General features: G+C 39.1%; 1 protein-coding gene across 3 annotated transcripts in view; it reads right to left on the reverse strand.

Moving 5' to 3' along the window:
- Positions 1–24,536, reverse strand: part of ltbp1 (latent transforming growth factor beta binding protein 1) — a 73,044-nt gene that overhangs the window by 33,861 nt on the left and 14,647 nt on the right. For all 3 annotated transcript variants that reach the window (XM_088013523.1, XM_088013522.1, XM_014967137.2), the window contains exons 3-7: positions 21,428–21,752; positions 12,470–12,615; positions 8,343–8,513; positions 2,174–2,380; positions 1,065–1,366 (exon numbers count right to left, since the gene is read on the reverse strand). In XM_088013523.1, coding sequence (XP_087869649.1) covers positions 1,065–1,366; positions 2,174–2,380; positions 8,343–8,513; positions 12,470–12,615; positions 21,428–21,752 — 1,151 coding nt within the window. The remainder of the gene's footprint in view (positions 1–1,064; positions 1,367–2,173; positions 2,381–8,342; positions 8,514–12,469; positions 12,616–21,427; positions 21,753–24,536) is intronic.

Consider the following 24,536-nt stretch of genomic DNA (forward strand, 5'->3'; position numbering starts at 1 on the left):
TTTTCCAGCTTCTCCCACAACCTGCTAATCTGTCCTTGGTAAAGGAACTTTTTTTAAACATCAGTAGCTGAAGTTTCGCATAAAAAAAGGTTGATGGAAACAGCAAAATTTGAAAAACGTCCTAACTTTCCAAAAACGTTTTTATGCTCACTTGAGATGGTTTTTGGATTTTGCAAATAAAAAAAAAAGTTAATGCACAAAAAGGGAAATGAAAGTACATTTGCCAAATAAGTTCTCGCTATCCAGGAGCTGACAGCGCGTTCAAAAGTTATGGGGGTTTTGGAGAGCGCTTGATACAGAATACGCGCATCCTCCCTCGCTCAGAGAATCTTGCCAAATTCTGATCATTTCAATTTGAGAGATGTTCCCTGATTTCAAAACTTTAGCTGCCACTTGCAATTCCAGTCTCCAGTGGGGATGAAATGTGAACAGCCTCAAGATTAATATCAAAACGCTGAGACAAATTGGTAATCCATGTTTATGTTTATGATTTAAGTGGGTTACATGTATCTGCTTGATGTGTGGTTTCATGGTGTGGATTCTCTGTTCAGCTTGATGATGAGTAAAAATAGATTATGATGGACTGTTGAATGTGTACCTTGCTCCCATGAAAGGCATTAAACTGAACATTTCTACATTTGTTTTTTTTTTCTCAGCAATTTGTAATGGCAACATCTGACGAAATTACGCTTCGCGTGGCCTGATTGATTCGCTTCAAAATAATTATTAGAAAAACGCCTAACAATCATTTTCTTTTTGACGAGGTCGTATTTTGCATCACAATTGGATGGAAACATAGTGAGACAAAGACTGACAGGGCGCAGAGACCCTGTTAAAACGGGCATGTATTTAAGTCAAACTACCCTAAATTAAATAAATAAGTGAATCTTGTTTTTTCACATCATTTCTCTGAAATTAGGGTAATATGGAAACAGTCTAAACACAGTTACACTCTAACATCTGACAACTTTTTTTCTGTTAGGATACATACACAGACACAGAGTGAAAAGCTGCCTGTTGTGTGACATGACGGTAACTCGTAGTACTGATCTCTGACGGTCTACCTGACCAGCTGCTGTTTCCTGGAAGCAGCGACCCAGGGTGTTCTTGGAGGCGACAGGCTGGTAATGGGGAACCTTGTAGCCATGGTGGTTGGGATGAACCATGTTGTAGCCGTGCTGCTGAATCTTCTGGCTGCTTTCAGAGTGGTGGTAGCTGTAGCTGCTGGATGAAGAGGAGCCTGAGTGGGACCCTTGTTGTTGGTGCCCATTGTTGGAGTAATTGTCCAGCTGGGACACTTGGTGAACCTGAACTGAGGCTTCTGGGGGGTGTTTGATGTGGATGTTAACAATGCCTGGGTTGAACACTGGTGAGATACAAGAGATGGATATTGCAGTTACGGCTATAAGAGATATTAGGAAAAATGGAGTCTAAAAACCAACAGAGATCAGGAATATATTATGTTAGCAATTGAATATGTTTCAGTTAATCTAAAAGTCTTTTTCTATCATTATGAATCTCTTTCAAATTGTATGTTTTACCTAATCAAATTGGTATCCACTTACATTAAGATAAATTCAACACAATTTATTCTAATTCTGTTTGGTTCCATATGTTCATCTACAGCTCAGTCAGATTCCCATCCATTCACCCGCTCCCTAAAGGCGGGACAGATGGCTCTGGTCAGTAGGGATGCATCTATTTTTTTTCTTTTTTTTCTTTTTTTTTACAAGGAAGCGGAGTGAGACAAAGTGAGGAAATGGGGCTGCATCAACTAAATTACCCATAATCCCTTTTGTCTATACCAGATAACTGTAGTGAACAGAGAAACATAAAGACCTTCTAAAGCTGTACTAGAAATTTAACCAAGCAACAGAAAAGAGAATCCCTTAAAGTTAATAGTTTTTAAAAAAAATACTAATGTTTTGATAATGGCTAAAGTTTGAGAAAAAAAATTTAAATGATATTTTTTTATTATTCCATTTCTGGAAGCAGAAGGCTTTGGTCATTACAAGCTGCACTTCACATAACTGATTTGGACCACTAAAGAATGAATCATTAAAATCCTTTATTCACAATCACATAGGAATGGTCTGCAAATCAAGAGTTGAAGTAAATAACCAAGCACTCAGTTTTTAAAAGTAGAACTGACATAACAGTAGTGTCTACTCACCAGGCGTCTGTCCATGGCTGTATGTGAGAGGCAGGGTATGTGTAGACACAATCTGAGCCTGGCCATAGGCCACAGACGACTGCTGGTGCTGCTGGTGTCCATTTTGAACGGGCATTTGGCAAAACTTGCCAGCAAAGTTCGGGGGACACTGGCACTTGTCCCTGGCGCTACATTTACCACCATTAATGCACGGCAGGTGACACACCACTGAGGACACAACAGAAAAAAGATGTTGGAGCAGGAACTGTTGGTAGAATAATCCTCTCAGAGTAAAAAATAAAGAGTTGATAGAGTAAATGTCTCTTAATATTGACAGCCATCCACAATAAAGACAGTTTGCTGTCTTTATTGTGGATAAAGACAGCAAACTGTCTTTATCCACAGTTTGCTGTGGATAAAGACACAGCAAACTGTGTCTTTATTTTTATTTTTATTTTTATTAAAAGAAAAATAAACTTTTCTTTTACCACAAGAAAAGTTTATTTCTGTCCAAAGATCACTAGGCTTCTGTAAGAGCACAAGTTCTTAAAGAAGACAGATGAAATCGATGTTTGGATTGGACCACTTTGGAGCAATGTGGTGGTGGACAGTTGGTATGAGCTTCCTTAGTCAGCACCTTATAGCCATTTTGACAGCCACAACCTCATACGTATATCAACATATTATACAGTCAAATATGGGATCATCTGCTCAACTACAAAGCAAGACAATGATATCAGTCACAGGATCAAGTCTACAACTGAAGGCCAAAAGGTGCTGCAATGGTTCAGTCAAAGTCCAGACGTTAACCTTAGTAAAATGTAGTGGTGTGATTTTAAAATAAACTAAAATAACTAAAAAGAAGAGTGGGCCAAAAATCCTCAACTCACGAGGCTGACATAGTCACCCAAAAAGTGACTACTGGAAGTTATTGATAGTTCAAGAGTTGTCAAAATATGGGGTGTACTTAGTTTTCATACACAGTGTTAGCATTTTGATTTCAAATTTGTTTAACAACATTGGAATTAAATAATTCTGGCACAAACCATATTACTTTTTCCCATGTAAAACTGTAAAACTGGAAGATAAGAAAGGTGTACTTTCTTTTCCCAAACACTGCATGTACAAACAGAAAATGCTACATTGAAAACAGACAAACCAGTCATTAATAGCAGAAATACAATTATTACATACCCAACAAGAGGTCAGATATAAAAATATAAAGTTTCCACTTCTGACTTATTTAACAGAGTCCGATGAGGCTCAAGACAAAACAGCCAAACCAGACGTGGTTCAACACTGATTCCAGCTTCATCCCAATCTCACCGTTTCATTTATCACACTTACCAGACAGAGAGTGTCTGGTAAGTGTGAGAAATGATTCATACACAGAAGCACAGCCATTGTGACTCATCTCAGACTAAAGTCATCAAAGGCATCACTGATTTAGCTTCCTGTCCAAACCATGACCCTCATCACCACTTACTCATCAGATTTAATTAGAAACATTCAGGATACCAGGAGAAAAATAAATACTTTTCAGATCTTTCACAAAGCTGAGTTTTTCTGATGACTGTTTATGAACAGAGAAGGAAAAATTAGACAGAATATTATTATACATGAAAAACACAGTTCCTGCCTAAGGGTCACTTCATTTCATTAGAAATGTCTCCATGTAGCAACAGATACAAAATGGAGCAATTTAAGGCATATAAAATGGATGATTTTCATTTTACACAAAATGTCAGAACTCATCCTTTTCCTTCATTGTCGTTCGGTGGCTGTGTCTGAAAACACAAATAACAATAAGCATCACAGGCAACATTATTGTGAATACTATTTTAGCAACAGCAATATAAAAATTGATGCCTCTTGTTTTAGAGGTTCTACATTTCCGTTTTGAAATTGTGTGTTGATACTGGGATACTGTTGCTTTTGGGAATCTATTTATTTGTTTTATGGAATACACGCTGCTCAGCACAAACTTCCTGTTTGGGCCTGTTTGTGCTGAGCAGGCCCATCACGAACACAAAGTTTCCTTGAAGCAGGATCAACTCTCTGAACAGCTGTAAACATTAGCTTCCTTCTGAAAACGGTTGGACTGGAAATCCATTAAAACGTCAAAAGAAATGTTTAAAAGCCCCCCTGAAAGCCAGAAGAACCATTTCTCAAGATGACTTTTAAATATTATAACAGGTTCTGGCTCAGTGCAAGTACGATCCTTTGGAAGATAAACTGAAGCAAAGATCAGGTTTCCATCGTCTTCCCAGTCCCCTCTTCCCTCTTCTCTACAGAGGAAACACATTTGGCTTCCATCAATAGACTTGGATGTTTGACAGGAAAGTTGTTGAATGCAACAGAGAAGCAACAGTCTTCAGGTTTTAAAGCACTATAAACACTTGATGGATGGATAAAGAACTGGGCTGCCACTGTTATCATTCTTCAGCTGATTATCAGGTTAAATGCCTCAGTATCAAACCAATCTACGGGCTCACAAGATCTGGTGTAAAACGGAGGTTTACTGTACAGTGATCACTTTGGATGAATATTAGAAGACCATGTCAATTATTAGGTCATGTTTAAACTTTTTCACTTTTGATCTTTCAGAGCATGTGGTCATGACAACTCTGATAGGAGATGTAAAGAACATTAGAGACTGGAAGGGAGTACAACCAGATCCACCTTTTTGCTTTCAGTGAATCATGACTCATTTCAGATTCCTCTTTTCTCTCATAACAAAAGTATGATAACATAGCAAGTGTGATTTATTTTATTGCACTCCCTTTAGCTCGGTTTGGATTTCAGATAAACCATTGTCTTGGTTCAGTTCTGCTCATTTTTAAACAGATGAGTGAGACGGCAGAAAGAGGGAGAAGGGCGGGAACAAGAGCAAGCCTGGGCAGGGACACAAGTCATCACCTTTGCTTCTGAACATATGCAAAGTGCAGTGTGGATCTGAACATTAAGACCAGGATATGTAGCGTGGCGAGGTAGCATAGAGGTGGTTTAATCACCTGGAGGTGGTGGTTTCGTCAAGGCTTGACGACATTTCAAGTCGTCAAGCCTTGAAATGTCCATGTTGCTGAAAAAAAGAACCGTTCTCTGCAACATGGTGGCTTGACGACGTACATCTTTAAAATGTATTTTGAAAAATAAAGCCCATACTTGGAGTGACTCTAATGTTGGCTGGAAAATTATTCCGGAACTTAGTAACTAGAGGAAGCGACAAAGACATAATCACCACTACTTTTATGTTTGAATCTTCTATTATTTAAAAGCAACAGGCCGATTGACTTCAACATTTTTGATTTAATAGAATAATATGCAAAGTCCCTTAAAAGGATCCATGATTAGTTGTAAAAATACACTTTATTTGAGAACTACTTATTTTAGATGTAAAAGCAATACATTAATAATCCTGTAGGCAGTTTAGTTTTTACTAATTTTAATAAAATATTGTCACGCGAACGTTGCCATGTTGTTCACGCTGCAATGCATTCTAGGTAAATGACATATAATGGTCCAACTGCGGTAGATCCGTCCAGCCAAAACAGCGATGAGTAACGTCACTAAGCATTTTTAATTTTAACTAGAGTGCATTTAAATCAATCGAAATTGTAGGAATCAACCTGGAGGGAAAACATCTTCAAGAGGTAATGAAGATGAGGAGGACCAAACTGAGGAAGAGGACAGAGTTGGCCGTAAGAGCTGGTGTTTTGCTTCTGCTGCCACCTTCAGCTTCCAAAATTAAACAATAAATGACATATACCTCTGGTCAGACTGCATGATCTGGTAAGTACTTCTATAGCTCTGTGACCAGTCTCCCTTTGTGGACGTAAATGGGGCAGCAGTAGTGCTGCCTATTCTACTGCCGCAGACTTGTGTTAATATTTAAAAGAGCTTCCAGCGCTGTCTGATGTTTCTCCCTGAGTTTTTCGCTCTCTACTCAGTGGCAGCGGGGTTTAGGTGCTTTGTGGATAAAAACTGTCAACACAACATTTGTTTTTAGCTCACTAAGGTAACAATCACCTGTTAGAGCCTTTGTCAGTTTTGCTCGTACAAATGACAAAGTCTTCTGGAGAGAAATGTTGAGAACACAAATGTAGGTCCTTCGGAAGTTGTTCGGTGTTCTGTCAGATCAGCATTGGCTGTCAGACTGTGCTCTTCTTCTATTAGAGAGGAGATTGATGTCTACACAATCACTGGATAAGCAGTTGCACCACGCCATGTCTAAGGACAGCTTCGTGAATTATCAAGAGGATTTATCATTAAAGGAATATATGATCCAACAGAATACTGAACTTTTGGTTTAATAATCCTCAGTAAGAAGCATATATTTCAGATTAAAAAGAACAAACAGCTCAGTGTACAGCATATATTAAAATGACACAAAAACACATTAATGGTTTCCACAAATTCTATTTTTGGAAAAGAGTTTGTGAACTCTATTCCACAAACTTTAACAGTTTTGGCATATCTTAAATGATAATAATAACTGTTATGATATTCACTTAATGTTGTCTTAGTTTGTTTTTTAAATGGCTCTCATTTTCTATTCTTGAACATGAAGTTATGGCAACATAAAACGGAAAATGTGTCCACCCAGAGGTGATGCACTAGAGCTGTTGTTAGTGACATTAGTTGTGCATTACATTTGGTACAGTAAAATTGAACTTAACATGAAAGGGATGAACTCCCTGGTTCATGCAGGGTTAACAGCATTTTTAAACCTTGCATTAATCCAGGCCCAATCATTTGTTCAGCTGAGTCAGAGCAGAATTCAGCTTGTTCTGCTCCAACACTCAGCTATCCTTTGTTCAAACAGAGGCAGGTTGAGACAGAGTTTGGTGAATCCATGCAACAGTACTCGCATGTAATGGCATTCACAGCACTGAAACTGCTTCATGGGATCTTCGGTTTAAACTTTCAGGATAGAGTCAGCTTCAGGATGGTCGCTGCTCACAGCTGACTGTCTAGAAACCAGATCATTTCAACCAAAAGCAACAACTAAAATTTAATCAGGTATAGAAGTGGAAGAGCAACTTAGTCAGCCTCCAGAGTCAACCCCCATCCCATCCCAAGGCCCCCAACCCTGGCCCCAAAAGAGATCCTCTGTGGTTGTAAAGCTTCTTGTGGCAGCTGGTGAGTAAATAATTCTCAGAAAGTCTGGTCCAGTCTGCCTCGTCATGCGATCAAAGGAAACATTCTTCAGAAATGAATAATTCTTTCACATGCCTGCAAATACATCTGGAAACTGATCTTTTAGAATGCTATTCTATCCAATTCTCTACTGTATATTGTGAATACATCTAAGCCAACATGTCACAGGACAGCGGAATAGTCATGACTAATATAGAAACTTTTAGGACTGATTCTTTTGAGATGCTGCCAAAACATAGCAGGCCACCTGAATCAGCATTGGGAAATGTTGATAAAACATTTACAACCCTGAAAACACAGTGACTACACAGTCAGAACAGGTAACCAGGCAACTTGCATTAATCTTACTAATGGTTGACATAAAACACTTAAGAATGTTTAAGATATCTCATTCACAATGTTGTCATGGTTTGAACTAATAATGAAATTCTTCAGTAACAGTGACTGCTCTAGCTCACACACAGTGTGACTTCGCCTCTGGTCCTGATAGAAAGGCTGTTTAAAGCTCCAGCATTTGCAGAAAAAAATATATATATTTTTGGCAGAATGTACTTTTATATTTTGAGGTGTGAAAATAAAAAACAACTTCTTATGCTGGGGGTTATGAGTGGTCTAACATGAAAGATTTGCTTTAGATTCATTTGAAAACAGCTGTATTTGTAGTCTCAGTAATTCCTTTAGAGGCAGCTGTGTAAACTCTTGTCAGTTACTGTCTCATGGACACTTTAGCATAAAGGCAATTCAATTTTTGATCCATACAAAAAGTAGAAATAGATTATATTTGCATATTTGAAAGTTGTTGCATTTAGTTCTTTAAAAGAGAAATCCGAAGCAGTTAAAATCGATTTTGGCAGCTCACAGCTTTATGACATCAGAGACCGGCAATCATTCACAAAATTCTCTGAGCAACGTCGACACAATTCAAATACTTTTCTTCCGTTGAGGTAAACCTTTGTTTTATGATTAGAGATGAGACAATGATCGCTGGTGATGGTGGAAACCAGAAGCAGCCAGAGTCAGGATCACCTACCTACTCTGAAGTTTGGCGCTGTCAGCGTGTCTGTGGTGTGGCCGTTCTCACTGATGATGGTGGTGGTGTTTCCCCTCTCACAGCTGTTGTGACATCTGCTTCCTACGCAGGTCACTTTGCAGATGGTGGGTGTGAAGACCACCTTGATCCTTCCTGTTTGGTTCCCCAGCGCTGCTGACAAAATGGCACAAACCAGGAGGAGGGAGAGCAGGAGTCTTGTTAGAGCCATAAGAAGCCGAATTACTCTCCGGTTGAATCTGGTCCCTCAGAACTGCCGAGACTCCAGTCAAAACAGTGAACTAAACTATGCTGTCATTAACATTTCTGGAAAACTTCAGCATGTGGATCCTCCTTCAAAGGGCTCGCGTTACTCCTCCCTCTCCACTTAATCCAACAGCACCTCCGAAATGTGAATGAGACGCAAGGAAAAAAAGAAAATATGTGGGTGAGGTTAGCAAACAAAACTCTGGGCTGTTGTCCAATCCTTCATCAGAAGACTTGGACAAAACGATGAGCAACTTCTGACCCTGTATGCACACTTCTCGTTCTTCTGGTGCCTGTTCCCTCTATCTGGTTTTATTTCAGGTTCACCTAACTATCCTCAGAACTTCTTCATCTCATATGAAGACTAAATGGCTCATCCCGAAAGCCAGAAATAAGACAGGGAAGAGCTTATCAACTTGTTTCTCTGTCTGCATCGTCTTTTCCCCACCCTCAAGAATGCCAGCCCACAGAACAAAAGGCCGGAAGAAAAGATACCTGAAGGCACATCATATCTACCTCAGAGTTAGTTCACAGCTTGTCTTTCTGCCCATTTTAGCATCAAAGTGTTCTTTGTTCTATTATGTTTTGTTTTAATTCTCTCTGTTACCTTCGCGTCTCTCTGCATTATTAAAAATCTGTTCCCTGTGCGCTGATTCCTGGGTTCTGTGTGCCGGGTCCAAACCCCTGTCTGCACGGAGCTCTGCTGTGTCTGCGCCTGTCAGCTGGTTCACAGCACAATTATGGAATCAAGTCGAGCAGCCAGAGGAACATTTTACCCAATATTATGCAGTATTTAGAGGAGGATTCCTGCAGCGTATGTCTATGGAAATACTTCTACTATTTAAACACTATGTGTACAGGTGAGGTCTTTACTGGAACAACACACAGGCCAAACATACCAAATGATTTTCAAAACACACACTGGAATCACAAATTATTCTCAAGGCCAAAGTTTGTTGGGTTTTATTTCCAGTGGGTTTTTGTCAGGTCTAAAAAACTTTTCCTCATCAAACGCATGTCATTTAGTCTGGTTTTCTGTCGGCTGGGATTTCAATAGAGTACTGCTTGTTCTTAAGCCTATTTTAACTCTCCATCATCGTGGAAAAAAGCAAACTGGATGCTGTGTGTTATTTTGAAAATTATTAGTCAAATCTAATATATATCCCAACAGGAACAAAAGTATTAATGTTTAAAGAACAATCGTAGAAACAAAGTACCTGTTAAGGTGAAATCTCAGAATAAATCAAACAAAGTGCTTTTTTAACAAATCTTCATCTCTACATATTGGAATTGCAGATTTTCTCCTCACTGAATCATATTGGAATTTGTATCTCTAAAATATGTAACTAAATTAGTTACCTAATTGTTTTTGTTACATTCAATCATCTTCAGTGGAAAAAATTATTGTATGCTCATTACCATTTATTTATTTATTTATTTATTTACACTTATTTTGCATCTAGACCAGCAATTATTGGCTAAATATAAGCTTTGTTTGTGGAGTTCTTGTTTCTCTTTAAAAATAAATCTTAGGACAAAAATATTTTAAAAATAGTTTAGGTTTTTTGACAAAAGATGAATAACTGACTCCCAGCTGTCAGTCCAAAATATAGACTTTTCTGCATAACTTTGATTTTTTCACCAAACTACTGTGCCTACTATGTTGTTTCTGTATCTCATGTCTGTAAATATTTTAACTGAGGAATCTTTTCATTAATTTATTCATGACGGTGTTAACTTTTTCTGTTTTTACTGTGAATATTCTGTGACCTCTGCGTGCCGCTGCCAGCCTTGGCCAGGATTCTCTTGCAAAAAAAAGTTTATTCTCAATGGGATTTTCCTGGTGAAATAAAAGTTTAATAAAATATAAAATATGGTCCAGATACAACCAGGACAATGTTTCAGGTTTCATTTCTGTGATACGAGAGAAAATTTAAAAAAAAGTAGGAAATCCCAATAAATACTGTGTTGATCAGTTTATTTATTTTATTTTTCTCTTGTCTTAACTCCAGTGTGTTCTGGTCTGTTTCACAGCACAATCGTGGAGTGAAGCTGATGGTCATAGGAGTTTTGGACCCAGCACAGAGAGGCCAGCACCTTCTCAGGGGGCAAATACTTTCCCACAGGACTGTAGCCATTTTGAAGTAAAACTGAGAGAATAAGTAAACATTTAGCAGCATCTTTGTTGGCTAAGTCAGCTGGGCCATGTGTAGGAGACAGAGCTGACTGGTTGGGACACAATCAGAACAGTCATGTTTATCTCTCGTACTAAATTCTGTCTTTGAAATGTGCTAAACTTCTCTAGATGAAAAATATGGAGCTATAATTAGGTTTGTCAGCAATTCTCCAGGCAGATTCGTGTTCTCCTAGTGACAACATGTCAGAAATACTTCTCACCACAGCAATGAGAAAACTTCTCCATCTATGATTTCACATCTGTAACTATGTTGGTTTTGCACACGCCTCCTGCAGACTGTCAGCCTTGTCAAGCATATGGAAAGGAAGTCAGCAGAGTATCTCAGACAAAAACACAGACATCAATCAAGTTTAGAACAGAAAGGATCACAATGAGATCCATCCAGTCTGCAGCGAGCAGAGAAAGCAAAGAGAAATCCCTTTACAGAAGTCTGGAAGAAATGTGTCTGGTGTTCTCTGGTGCATTTATTGTTTTAGAGGTTGAAGGGAAGAGCAACAGATCAGAGTCAATGCATTTGAGTAATTGATAATCAACAAGTGTGACCAGTTTGATCAAATTTTCTGTAAGATGTGTTAATATACACCTTACAGGTACAGGTGTGGGCTAACACAATGCCAAAAAGGGAAAAACATCATCAAAGACCCGAGAAGCAAATGACGCTTGCCATCAGTAAAAATGAACTCCACCATTCAACAGGGAAAACATAAGGTACAATGAAAATACGGTGAACCTCTGCCAGTATTGTCAATAGTGGACATAGAAAGACTGCAAGGTCAGACAATGAAATGCTCAAAGAAACTGTAAAAAGGCTAAGATACAGCCAAGTGTCTACAGGCTTCAGTTAGAGTCCTGATCTTAAAGCTGATAATAAAACAGTTTGGAAAGACTGAGAGGTCCTCCCACAGTTCAACGCATGACTGATGTAAAGACACTTCCATTATGTCTTAATCTGGCCATTTTTTTCCCAATGAAAGTCTGCTTGATTCTCATTTCCCTTCACATCTCCATCTGGGATTCCTCACATTGAGCTGTATTCCTCTGGTAGAACTTCTACTGGGCCAATCAGCGAACAGAAGGAGAAGAAGTTGTGAACAATGATGTTGATTTTCTGCACTATTTTAGAATTGTAGTCCGCCTGCAGTTTCATCAATGGCAGTGGAGGGAGAGAACGAAGCTGTTGAGTCCGTGTTGGCCACGCTTCCAAATACTGAATTAAGATTAATAGCCACCTAGTTTGGATCAAAGCTTCTCTCTTCACAGTGGAGGATGATTGTTTACAGCAAAAGACAAGTCATGTACAACAGAACAGAAGTCTGTTTCTTCTTTTTAAGGTCTTGACTTGTCTCAAATGCATTTTTTACAGCAAATAAATTAATTGAAGTGGCCCAATTAAGTTATTTTTTTCAATTTCTATATAAAATCTAATTTCTGGTGATCATAAATCCTCCCTACAACTCCTGTTTGCAGTGCACCAATCTTTGATCAAAAATGCTTGTCAAAATTTTTGACAAGTTAAAAACAACAGACATCACACTGTGTGGTGCATTTATGAAGAGCAGCAGCTTAGGAAGCGCAAAGCAAACTGTCTGAAATTCCTGTTGAAAGTTAGTTTTCAAGTATAAAACAAACCAAAACACTAAAAGCAGAAATAAGAGGACCTGCTCACCATGGATGGAGTTGTGTCCCACCGTCAGAGGGATGGGGCGCTCAGGTTGGGGCTGAACATGCATCTGTGTGTGTGTGGTGTGTGTGTGGTAGTACTTGGGCTTGATGACGTATTGCTGGTTCTGTCCAGAGTGGACAGGCCGGATTCTGAAAAAAACAAATAAAAAATAAGAACACAAATAAACAGAAGCAGATAATCCATTTACTAGTGCATAGAAAGAGTGAAAAAAAAATTAAGAGTAACATAAACAAAACTAAGTTACATGCAGATTTTCCTCAACAACATAAACAGTGAATCTGACTAAAGCAGGTGTTTTACTTGTGACAGTGGACAGACAGCAGCTGCATTCACAGCTGTGATCAGTGACCAATCCACAGCAACACTTCCATTTAGTGAGACTTCTCCATATTTAAAGAATGCAGTTCTTCACCATGAGTTGGATGTTATCATTTACTGCATAATCACTTTAGCAAAAATTGCTGGAGTGGAAATTATGATTTAAAGCTCACATTTAAAGATGAAACTGTATAGTAATAATGTTCCTTTTTTCCCCACAGAATGTTTTTAGCTTATTAGTAGCTTCGTCTCTGTAGTGAATTCACAAAGCAAACAGCTTTAATGATATGCTGGCAGAAAAACTTCATGCACCTTCAACAGATGTCAGTAATCTGCACTCCCTTCCTCCTGAAACTCATGATCTAAAATATGACTTTCAGCCACAAACTAAGCAGGTACAGAGGTGACAAGATATATATTTGTTTTCTCCCAGAGAGGTTCAGGCCCTGACGAGACTCTCTTCAACTCTGTGGCATCTCACTGTGTCAAGGAGGAATCTAGAGAATTATGAACGGGTGATTTTAAGTTGTATTTCTGGTTTGTGTTTGATCTTATTTACACCCTTTTAGGGACCAGATTGAATTTTATTATCTGCATTTAGGTATGCTCAACTAAAATATGGTTTGCATACAGCACCTTTTGACATTAGGCCAGTTGTTGGTGGTCACAGCTAACGACAGAGTTCATCATCCTCCTCTACTATTAAGCGTTAAGCCCATATGGAGCTACAAGGCGTTTCCCACTCTTTCTCCTCTCAGTCAGGTCACACAGGCCTTACACACACTGTCTGTTAGCTACACACTGGATGCCAGGGCTTTGCTCAGCCAAACGGAGCATGTGCTCTGAATTGTGATCATGCACTCATGACATTAATGGAGATAAGCAGCTTATCTCAACTTAGTTACAGAGATCAGTCTCAGCATGAATGGTGGGAAAGAGTGATAGCCCATGTTCGGGGGAACCTGCGCCGCTGCCAGTGGATGAGGATGTGAACAGTGACTGGCCGTGTGCATCATCCCTTCATCAAACAAAAGAGGAAGTACATTATTGTGGAAAACATACAGAGATTCTCTGACAACTCTAATCTCAAAACTCTTCCCTAAATCCACTCACCTCACAAAGGTTATGAGACCATATGTTTATATCAGAGAACTTTTTATATTTTATATCTGAATATTTGACCTAACAACACAGGAAGGTTTAATTCCTTAAACACATTTTATATGGTATTATTATGACAGTCCAATTCCACAGAAAGTGACAGCTTCCAAGCATGTAAAAAGTTTTCACCTCACTTGGGTGTTTCAGACTTTAATTGCATTCATATATGAAATCCTGGTCTATATAAATTGGGGTTTTTGTAGACATCTGACTGATTTGTACTTTGCACTGCTCTTAACTGTCGCAGATATAATACAATCCATCTATGAGTTGTCTTAATGCATATGACAATATTATGGACTGTATTTTAATAGCATTCAAATGGCTACATAGTGTCGGTGTGTTTAAAGGGACTTTCATTCGTCTTAACCCATGTGTAAAGTGTGATGGTGTCCATTAATGTACATGTTGAGTTTTCTAAGGATACAACTTCTGGTAAAGGAGTTGATATAGTAGACAAGGAGTATTAATCAAGTTGAACACACATCACTCTAGCTATGTTTCCATCTCACTGTCGTGTGAATTTTGAACAAACTTTAAAAATGTTGTGGAAAAGAATATGCAAATTAAGCATTTAACTAATCAACCAGGCTATGGAAAGTGTAATTTCATCAGATGTTGACACTAAACATGGCGGCAATATACAGGAAGTAGAGGTTGCTTCCTGTTTATTACCACATCTGAGATGTGCCTGGTTCACACATCTCAGAAATGGAGAGAGGTTCTCAGAAATGTGTTGCTATTGGGCAAGTTGTCATTGTTCTGCCATGTCAACTAGTACTGGTGATGTTTCAAGCTGATAAAAAATTTTACACATGACTGATGGAAACAGCTGGTCATGGTCATGTGAGGTAAATATTATGTTATTCAGCAAATGTATCTCCATCTCCCCTTTAGTGCATTAACCAACTAAAGCAAGCGGAAAAACATTTTTGTGGAGCTGAGGAAGTTACTTCAAATTTAGCAGTTTCCATCAACGATAATGCAATACTTCAAAAAACATTGATGGAAACATGGCTACTGTGGGTGATCTAATGCAAGAACAAGAGCATTATGGGCATGCAATGACTAGGATCCTATGGTATGACGGTGGAAGATTCTATATTCAGACACACAGCACAGATGGTTGCTTTTATTACCTCAGTTTACAAGCCAACCATTCCCTTCACAACATGATCTCAACACTTCAAAGCTACTGACAGAGGAAGTGAGTAACATTGTTTCACTGAAAGCCTGGTTGAGTTCTTCAATTTTTCAAGGTCTTTAACATGATCCAGCTTCCTAATATGACCAAAAACCCTTGATGGAGAGTTTAAGAGAGATTAATTCAGCAGTCCTGGTATAAGTGTGTTGATGCAAGACACTAAGGATAATCCAAGGAGGATTTTTTTTCTCCCACATGGAGCAGGTTTGGATTTCAACTAAGAAAAAGCTGCACATTATTCCCTAAAACACTCATTAATTGACCTTCAGACATAAAAATTAAATGACCACCCATTTCTAATCCATAGGGTGTAATGTAATGACAGCAATCCCTTTGTGGTTATAACAGCTTCGGCTCTTCTGGGAAGTGTGTTTTTTGTTTGTTTTTGCTTTTTTACCATTCTGTCTGTAACACATCTGTGAGGTCACATACTGATGTTGAACCAGAAGGCCTGAATTCTCAGATTTAATCGTTCTTAAAGGTTTTCTATCAGATTGAGGTGAAGACTGTGAAGGCCAGTCAAGTTCTTTCACTAAACTGGCTCATTCTTGTCTTTATGGACCTCAATTTATGCAACCATGGACAGTCAAGTCAGAACAGGAAGGGCCAACTCTCCAAATCAGTGTGTCATTCTAATTGCTGCGTCCTGTGACCAAGGTAACATTATAAGCCACTCTGTTCAATCAATCAATCAATCAAATTTTATTTGTATAGCACATTTCAGCACCAAGGCATTTCAAAGTGCTTTACATAATTAAAATAAAAACAGCATGTGACATTGAATAAACAGTGAGAAAGAGATTTTGAAAAAAAAAAAGATTAAAAAAGATAAAAACATTAAAACCCGCGCCTCTTTTAGGACTTCAGTTAAATGTCGTTTAACTGGGACTCTAACCCTCTGGGAATTTAGTCAAAAACACCGTTTGACAAAGACTCTAACCTCTCGGAAATTCACTTACGTGTCTGTTGTTATCATAAAATTCACTTACCTGTTGGCTAACATAGTTCTCTAGATTTTTGGGTTTGTGTTAAAAGAACAGGTTCATAAATAGATAGAAACTGACAGGCTTTTAATGGTGTGGCCATCACTACAGTCTGTATGTGACATCCATATTGGATTTTTAATAATGGGGGTTGGTGGAAAATGCTATGTCAAAATTTCACCTCACCATCACTGTTTCACATGTGCTGTCATAGCTTAAATATTATATCTATGACTGTCCACAGTTACAATCTTGACCATATGAATGGAAACATACTACTTTAAAAAACTTTTTTTTAAATTCCAAAATTATTTAGTGGGTAGATGAAATTTAGAAAACAAGAATAAAGGTATGTCAAGTGAAGTTTTGTTAGATTCCGAGTGTTTTATCAGATGGACTGGAGATGTGAAGTAAAGCACTGCCTAGAGGAGCCATTTGGTTTTGCGAGATCACTTGTTAAGGATAAATCAAATTTGTATCATTTTATAACCACATGAAGCATTGACGGCCATGTTGATAAGTGTAAATGGTATCTTTATAGGCGAACTTGTTAGTGTTAGAGATCAAGAACTCCAGTAAGAAGGAGTTATCCAGTTTATAGTCTTTGCCAGCAAATTATTTCAGCCTGAATATTTTATACAGTTTCTAAACAATACAGCTCATTTATGGCTTAATTTTATTTTTGAATCCCATCAAAGACATGAAATCACAAGAAGCACCAAAACTGGATATACTGACCAGTTTTCCAGTTTTCCAAGAGGTAGAAGAGGAGGAAGAAGTCATCGTAGTAAACATACATACACTTGTCAAGTTTTTATAATCCAGATTTCTTAAAAGGACAAAAAAACTTTACAAATACATCAGATGTTCTGTTTTAAAATTGAACTGATCTTTGCAGCACTACTGAGCAGCTTTCACGAAAGGCCAACTCTGCAGCTTCAGACTTCTGTACAAATAATTGTCCTAAAGCTGCAGGCCATATCAAGCAACAAGTCAATGTTTTATTCTGGTGGGAGATAGAAGCAGGTTGTTCTCACCTTCAATGAATGAATGAGCGCCCATACTCTGAGCTGCAGGATTTGATTTGTGCAGCTGAACCAAACTGACAGCCATTATAAAAGCATTAGCCTGTCACCCATGATTTATGGACTGGACGGAGATCTTTGAGAAGCATTCTTCACCACATTCACCCTCATAAGCACTCAAAAGCAAATGGGAGTTGGATTAGAGTCCCACCAATAGCTCAGTGTAATTGTTGATGCTTGCTGACACAAAACACTTGGACATTTTGTCTTCACCCTTTAGTTCACAGCCTTTCTTCTTTTTCCTAACTTCTGGCCAAACATTTTTTATTCCCTTGACCAGTGAGTTAGAAACAAAATATTGTTTGAAAAATGACTGCAAATGTTAGTAATGTACAGGTTCAACTTACTCTTGGACCACAGAGAGGAAACTCTCAATGAATGAGACATAAATGTAATAGGTAGTTATCGTAGAAAGAAAGTACACCTTTGTTCAATTTCAGGACACCAGTACAAAATAAAAAGCATTTGTTCTTTACCAGGTTATGAAATTATTTAAATCTAACTTCAAATGTATCTTACCATTGTATATTAAACAGATAAAGCCAAAATAAAAAAAGCTCTACTTGAAGAAATAAGAGCGACTGTTCTTTACATTTCTTTTTCTGCAGCAGTCTGTTAACTCTACTGATTATTTCAAAAAGACCCAAGACGTAAAAGTTACCAGGCCATATTCTATTTTTAAAGCTATGTGATTTGTATGAACAATGACATGAGGTTATTTTAGGGCCTGGAGTATTGGGATTTGGTCCACACTTCTTTAAAAGTTGGTGACAGTAGTGGTTTATTACGTTGTTTGCCAAACACCATTAAACAGAAGTAGAAGAATAAGGTGAACCAATCACAGTCCCTAGAAGTCAGTGTCACACCTAGCAAGAGGTCAACCACACCTAGCAACGAGGTCAACCACACCTAGCAACAAGGTCAACCACACCTAGCAATGAGGTCAACCACACCTAGCAATGAGGTCAACCATATGTAGCAACGAGGTCAACATTGCTAGGTGTGGACAGGAACTGAGTCGATTTCAGCAGCTGACTGAATCCCTCTGAAGCCAGGACTTCTTGGCAGGAATTTTTAGGTAAAGACAGGAAATCTTCAAGAGGACTCTGAGAATCTTTGTGAATGTGGGTTCAGATCTTTACCAGGATTTAGTATTTATGTACCTTCATTTGTCTTGTAACACCATTACTGTGTCATAATCAGTATTATGTAGTTCTGTTTATGATATTGTGTTGTCCTCTTTTGCTACTCAACATTTCCAAGTCTTTAGGTGATGTTTAATTCTGGATCCTTTTACTGTATAAGGAACAGGAAGTGAGAAGTTGTTGTTACTCCTGCTCTCTTCTTTTGTCTCTCTGTGTTTGTGTGCTCACATTAAGTTGGACTCTGTTTTGTGTTTATTGTCATTTCTGATTTCAAGTCTGTGTTTGGCTTCCATTCTGCCTTTCATCCTATTAGATGCCTTCAGTCTATGTCTCTCACTCAGCTGGTCTATTTCATTATTACTTCCTTCTGCTGTCTCCATGGTCCTGGTTTCTGTTCATGTCTTTGTTTCAAGATTTGGTTTACTTTCTTAAATATCTTTATTTTTGTCTTATACCTCTGCATCCTTCCTGCTTTGAGGCCTGCATGTGAGACAAATTGTGAGTTTTTGTGCCTTCACAGAAAAATCCAGCTAGGAGTAGAACTACTGGGCACTGAGCTCTACCTGTGATACCTCAGGGTGCTTCAGTTGTTTTTCATTATTTATTTGGGGATTTTTGTTATAAAGATTTTTATTTTGTGTTTTGCTAGTAATGTACCAAAGCAATTGTTAAACTAAGTGTGCATTCACACCAGCCCTGTTCAAACTTTAGCTCCTTTGCCTAAGAATGTTCAGTTGTTTGCTGAGGTGTGAATGTGCAATCAAAGTTGACAAACTCTGGCTCGCCTACAATACTAGGGGTCAGTTCGGTTGAAGTGAACTCTGATGCAGTTTGAGAGAATGTGTGAATGCCAAACGGACTGGAGACCACTCCAAAAGCAGGAAGCCAACTACAGGGCATTCTGGGTAAATACAACCAAAACAAACATATGTGTCTAGCGCTAGCGGGAGGAAAGGCTTGTTGTCCTTTGCCAAAGACAAAACAACCACTAAAATCTGTTTATGTTTATATTTTCTGAAGAAGGTTGGGCTCAGTGTCTTCTCCAGAGGTCTTCGTGTTGTTTTCTTCAGTGGTTTTTGGCGCAGCACCACCACAAGAAACAAATGTTGCGATTTTGATCCCCAATCGAACCAAGTCTTCCGGACTACCAGGTGTGAGAGCACCCTAACTGAACCCTAAAAACACTTCAGTACTCTACAGCTACGATAGTATCTAAACTTGTCCCAGACCTTGTTAAACAGCTGTTCACTCACTTATTGTACAACTTTTCTTGCAAAAGACGGATTTTAAAAGGTTAGTAACTGTAACACAGGACACTTTACGCTGGCCAAGAATTTACTACCTGGCTGAAACATTATCCCAAGAAAAGGTTTTCTACCAGTTATTGTCTGGAGTTTTTTACAATAAAAAACACAGGGAACATGTCCTCTCTGTGTGAAATAAATCTTCTCTGCAAACAAGGAGCAGCTTTCAACCAGATCTGGTAGCGATTACTTGTGCCTTGTACGAAACCCAGAAATCTCAGAACACAGAAATCACATTCATCCACATGCTTCACATCATCATGTGATGTGTGCCAGCATTAATGAGACACCGCGCCGGGTCCCTGACAATGTTTCCATTAACAAACCGGCTCAGAGCAGAAAAGTGGGGAATTGCTTTTGCACCCATTACGTCCACAAACTGGACCTGACAAGATGTTGGAGCATTTTCACCGTGCACACTCTCCAGTCATCTGCATTACTTACAGTCAAAACAAACCAACAGCTAACCGCAGCAGGAGCTAATAGCACTTCAGCTCCATGTGTGAAGGAGCGGGGAGCCTGTTTTAGCCCTGATGGATGATGAAATGAGTTGGCAGGCCAACCTTAGTAAGACAGCACAGGTTATAAAAAAAACTGAACTAAATACTCTCTGTGCTTCTATTTGCAACAGCTAGCTTGCATTTGCAGTATTCACCATCCTACTGGACACCATGTTGAAATCCAGAGATGAAGCCTGATGTCAGCAGGAGGTGACGTCTGTGACAGAAAGGCTTTGAGCTGTAAATTATTTTCTACATACCAGCTCATAAGTTCCCTGACAATATTTAATCTTCTTCCGTCAGCTGCGTCTTTTAGGGGTCACAGCAGCAGATCTTCTGCTGTCATCTCATCCTGTCCCCTCTGCCATACTGACTGTCCGAAGGTTTAATCCCTTCCGATTAAACCTGAACATCTTCAGCTTTGCTGCCCTTTTTGTGCCACTATCTCCAAATCATATACTACAGCAGGTCTTATTAACATCCAGTAAATCCTTCCACTCTTGTAGTTATTATTCTGTCAAAAATCCGTCAATTATCATACAAATTTCAAACAAAGTTTTGAAATTTTGCAAAATAAAAAAAAAAAAATAGAAAATGGAAATTAGGAGTGCTTCCATTACTGGTCTGAAGCAGAACAACCAGTCTACGCAGATTGAAGGCTCTCACCACCGAACTGGATGGTTCAACTTAGACATTTCTCTAAGTTTCATGTCTCTCATAAGGCACAGACCTGCCAGTGGATGGGAAAGTTAAGTACGTCAGACCGTATTCAGCAAAGTTCTTCCCTTTAGCACATCAACTTTCTTTGAGGAAAATCCAAAAACCACCTCAAGTCATAAACTGAGGAAGTTATTTTAAATTTTCTAATGCGTAACTTCAAAATAAGGACAAAAAAATTGTTAATGGAAACAACTTGCACAATCATCTTCACCCCCTATGCATTACTTTTTCCTTTAGTTGACTGACCTCAGGAGGAGCTGGATTTGTCATTGAATGAGATTGTCTGTCTCATATCATACTGTCACACCATGGTGACAGTTTTAATTTCTTTTGTGAAAGTTACATACTGCAAGTGTGAATTAACTGAACGTAACTGTGAGCACTTACTTCAGCAGTAAGTTTAACAGTGGAAGACTACAGTGAATTTCTCCATGAGTCAGTAAGTGAAAGTGTTGAAGTTGGTAAAATACTACAGGGAACACATGACATAATAAAGCTTAAATAAAAGAGCAATACTTACTGCTGCTGGATATGATGCTGGATGTATTGGGGCCTGACAAACTGGGGGCCCGCCTTGACAGTTAACTTCATCTGGGCCAAGTTATTAGTGGAGGTGTAGCTGTTAGGTGGCACTTGCTGAGGTATGGGCCTCTGTGGCACCACATTGTTTCCATTGGTGTGACCGTTAGTGTGGCCGTTGGTGGGTTCGCTCCCAGGCACCACTGGGCTGGAGTGAGCCGGCACCGGGGTCTGCTCACAGGCCTTCCCCTTGGAGCCCGGTTTGCAGACGCAGAGCTGGGGCCTGAGGCACATTCCTCCGTTCTGGCACGGAGGGAAGCAGTTGGCTGCAATATGGAAGGAAACAGAGCAGAAGCAGAGAGAAAAAGAACGAACGAGATTGAGTCAGGATGGTAGGAGATTATCCACCGAAAATTACAAGATACAAAACACTTTCACAATGATTTTATACAATCCATACAAACAGACAGCTTTAGTTCCCACTGATAAAACCAGTTTGATTTTACATGAAACAAAATAAATGTCTTCATCAAACCTTCTGAAAATGAAGGTACATACAAACAAACCAAATCTATTTATTAATACACTGTTCCTAAATCATGTTGTCCATTTGACTTGCTGTAGCTGTCATAATTTGTAATAATAGTGAGATTCTGGGAGCTCTCCTTCCTATCCATCATGTACTTTCACTGTGTTCTCACTGTTTAATCAATGTGATATGCGCTGTTTTCTGACTTTTTTATACTCTACTCATACATTGGAAAATATACATTAGTCATTTTTAGAACTGCACAATATGATGAATTGCTATATTGCAAGTGTCATGCATTCAGGCCCTGCAGATTTATGATATATCTGGATACTTACGGCCTTAAGTGATTTTTATACTCTCTGTTCCGCTTGTCCTTAAATCTGTGCTGTTCTGAGATCTCTGATTGGTTTTTTCCAGGTGTCTGTTTGAACCACTTCTCCTGTCTGGGGGTCACCCGGCTTTCTCCAGCTCTTAGATGAGCCCTCTGTATTTGGACGCTTTGTCCTGTTCCCATGATGTTTCCTACATTTGGGATGGCCGCATTCATCATAAACTCATAATTTCTGATGCTGATCAGTGCCTGCTGGGTTTGTGTCTGAAAGGATCTCAGAAAGTGAAATAACACAACTTTTTGATAATATTCTTATTTAATACGAACTGGATTATGCACATCTCTGAAATTGTCCTCATCTACTGATTAATGAAAAGTATAGATCCCACAACTTCAAACCCGCTACAGGAAATCATAACCACTACTACTAACTGATTGTAGCTATGCAGTACCTGTTATGAAATTTTGGGCTTATGTGTGCATCTGTGTGTGTGTGTCATGGGAGACTAGCATAGAGTCTGTAATTACTAGCAGCTCTACTCTCCCCAGGCAGATTATAGGGGTATCCATTTTTCAACTACAAAGCCAATCTCACCAGACGACATGGCAGACGTTCACACACTGGTTCAACTACACAAAGAAAAGGAGATAAAAGATAGCCGCCTGCACAAACCTCTTACTATTCATTGCAAATGTCTAAAATTCAGTCATTTCCTAACTAAAGCCATCACCCCTGCACTAACCCGGGAGGGATTCAGGAAACCTCCTCACCACACAAAGCATTCAATGAAATGATTTTCATGAAAACTGGAAAACACCCTTTCAAGTCAGCAACCTCAAAAAGGTATGACTGTGTGCTTGAAGTCAGCAGGAGGAATGACTCAGAAAGAGCTTGGCCCTCCTCTCTCTCCCACAGGGGTGTGTCACCCCACACTGGGCTTGTTAGCCTAATTGGTGGCATTGAGATTTGTGAAAATGATTAATGAAGGGAAAACTAAATAGCTGCTGAGAGACATCTGGCGAATTAACAAAGTTACTCCCTCTGCAGTTTGGCTCCTCCTTTTCTGAAGCCTCAGTCTGATCAAAGCTGATAAATGTGTTCCAGTTTTCCCCACAGTCACCCACCACAGGAAGCAGTCCAACCATTCAGACGCTCTGGATTTTTGGCATACAGTATCTGTGTGCAAAGTGATAGCTTTACTTTTTTTTTTTTTTTTTCAAAAATGAATATGAACTGTAATATGGGCTACAAGCAGGGTGGGAAGTTCCAGTGTAATTAAGCAATGAAACTCCACCCTGGGTTTGTAGCCTGTATGAGGCAATTTCCCACTGAGGAGCAGCAGTGTGTCTAAGTGTGTGTAAGAATACAGCAGTGATAAACCAGAGTACTCTGAGGAGGTCTGGAGACAGACAGATAAACAACCATGCACACACACACTCACACCTAGGGACAATTTGGAGAAACCAATTAACCTGACACTCATGTTTGTAGACTGTGGGAGGAAGCCAGAGTACCCGGAGAGAACCCACCATGCACAGGGAGAACATGCAACCTCCATGCAGAAAGACCCCTGGCCGGGAATCGAACCCCAGAACCTTCTTGCTGCAAGGCAACAGTGCTACCAACTGCACCACTTTGCAACCTGCAGTAGCCTACAGTAATTGCAACAAAAAAAGATGTTTAAAAATAGTAAGTAAAGAACAGTATTGCTAAAATAAAATATTTATCATAGACCCTAAATCTTTATTTGTGCAACTGAGTCCAAACAAATGTTTGTCTGTTAAGACAATAATCCATTATTGTTCACAAACAGGCATCCAAATGTGGAAATAAGAGTATGTGAGGCTAACTGGCAGGTGCAGGAATGGTACAACGGGTGTGCACCCCTTTGAGCACATTTCAATGCATCGACTATGAACCTAGCTTAATCATCTTTACTGTTACTGTTACTGGTGTATAAAAAACCCAATCTGAAATAAACAGCTCTTAGCCTGGTGGGAGGGAATGTAAAGCCTGGTGTCCCGCTTATAATATACTGGAGGAAACCCTGTTTGCATCATCTGACACTTTAAGAATCTCTACCCTCTCCAACACTCTCCCGTCACATCATCACAACAAGGCTTCTCCATGCTGTCCATTAATGCTGTTTACAACCTCTCTTTGGAGTGTGGTAGCTTGGATGATGAGCTCAGCAGATGTGTTTTTCACAAAGCAAAGGAAATAAATATTATGCTTTCCAAAAGTAG

The sequence above is a fragment of the Poecilia mexicana genome, unplaced genomic scaffold (genome assembly GCF_051168715.1).
Source record: "Poecilia mexicana isolate PSO_F unplaced genomic scaffold, ASM5116871v1 scaffold_15, whole genome shotgun sequence".
Taxonomy (NCBI): domain Eukaryota; kingdom Metazoa; phylum Chordata; class Actinopteri; order Cyprinodontiformes; family Poeciliidae; genus Poecilia; species Poecilia mexicana.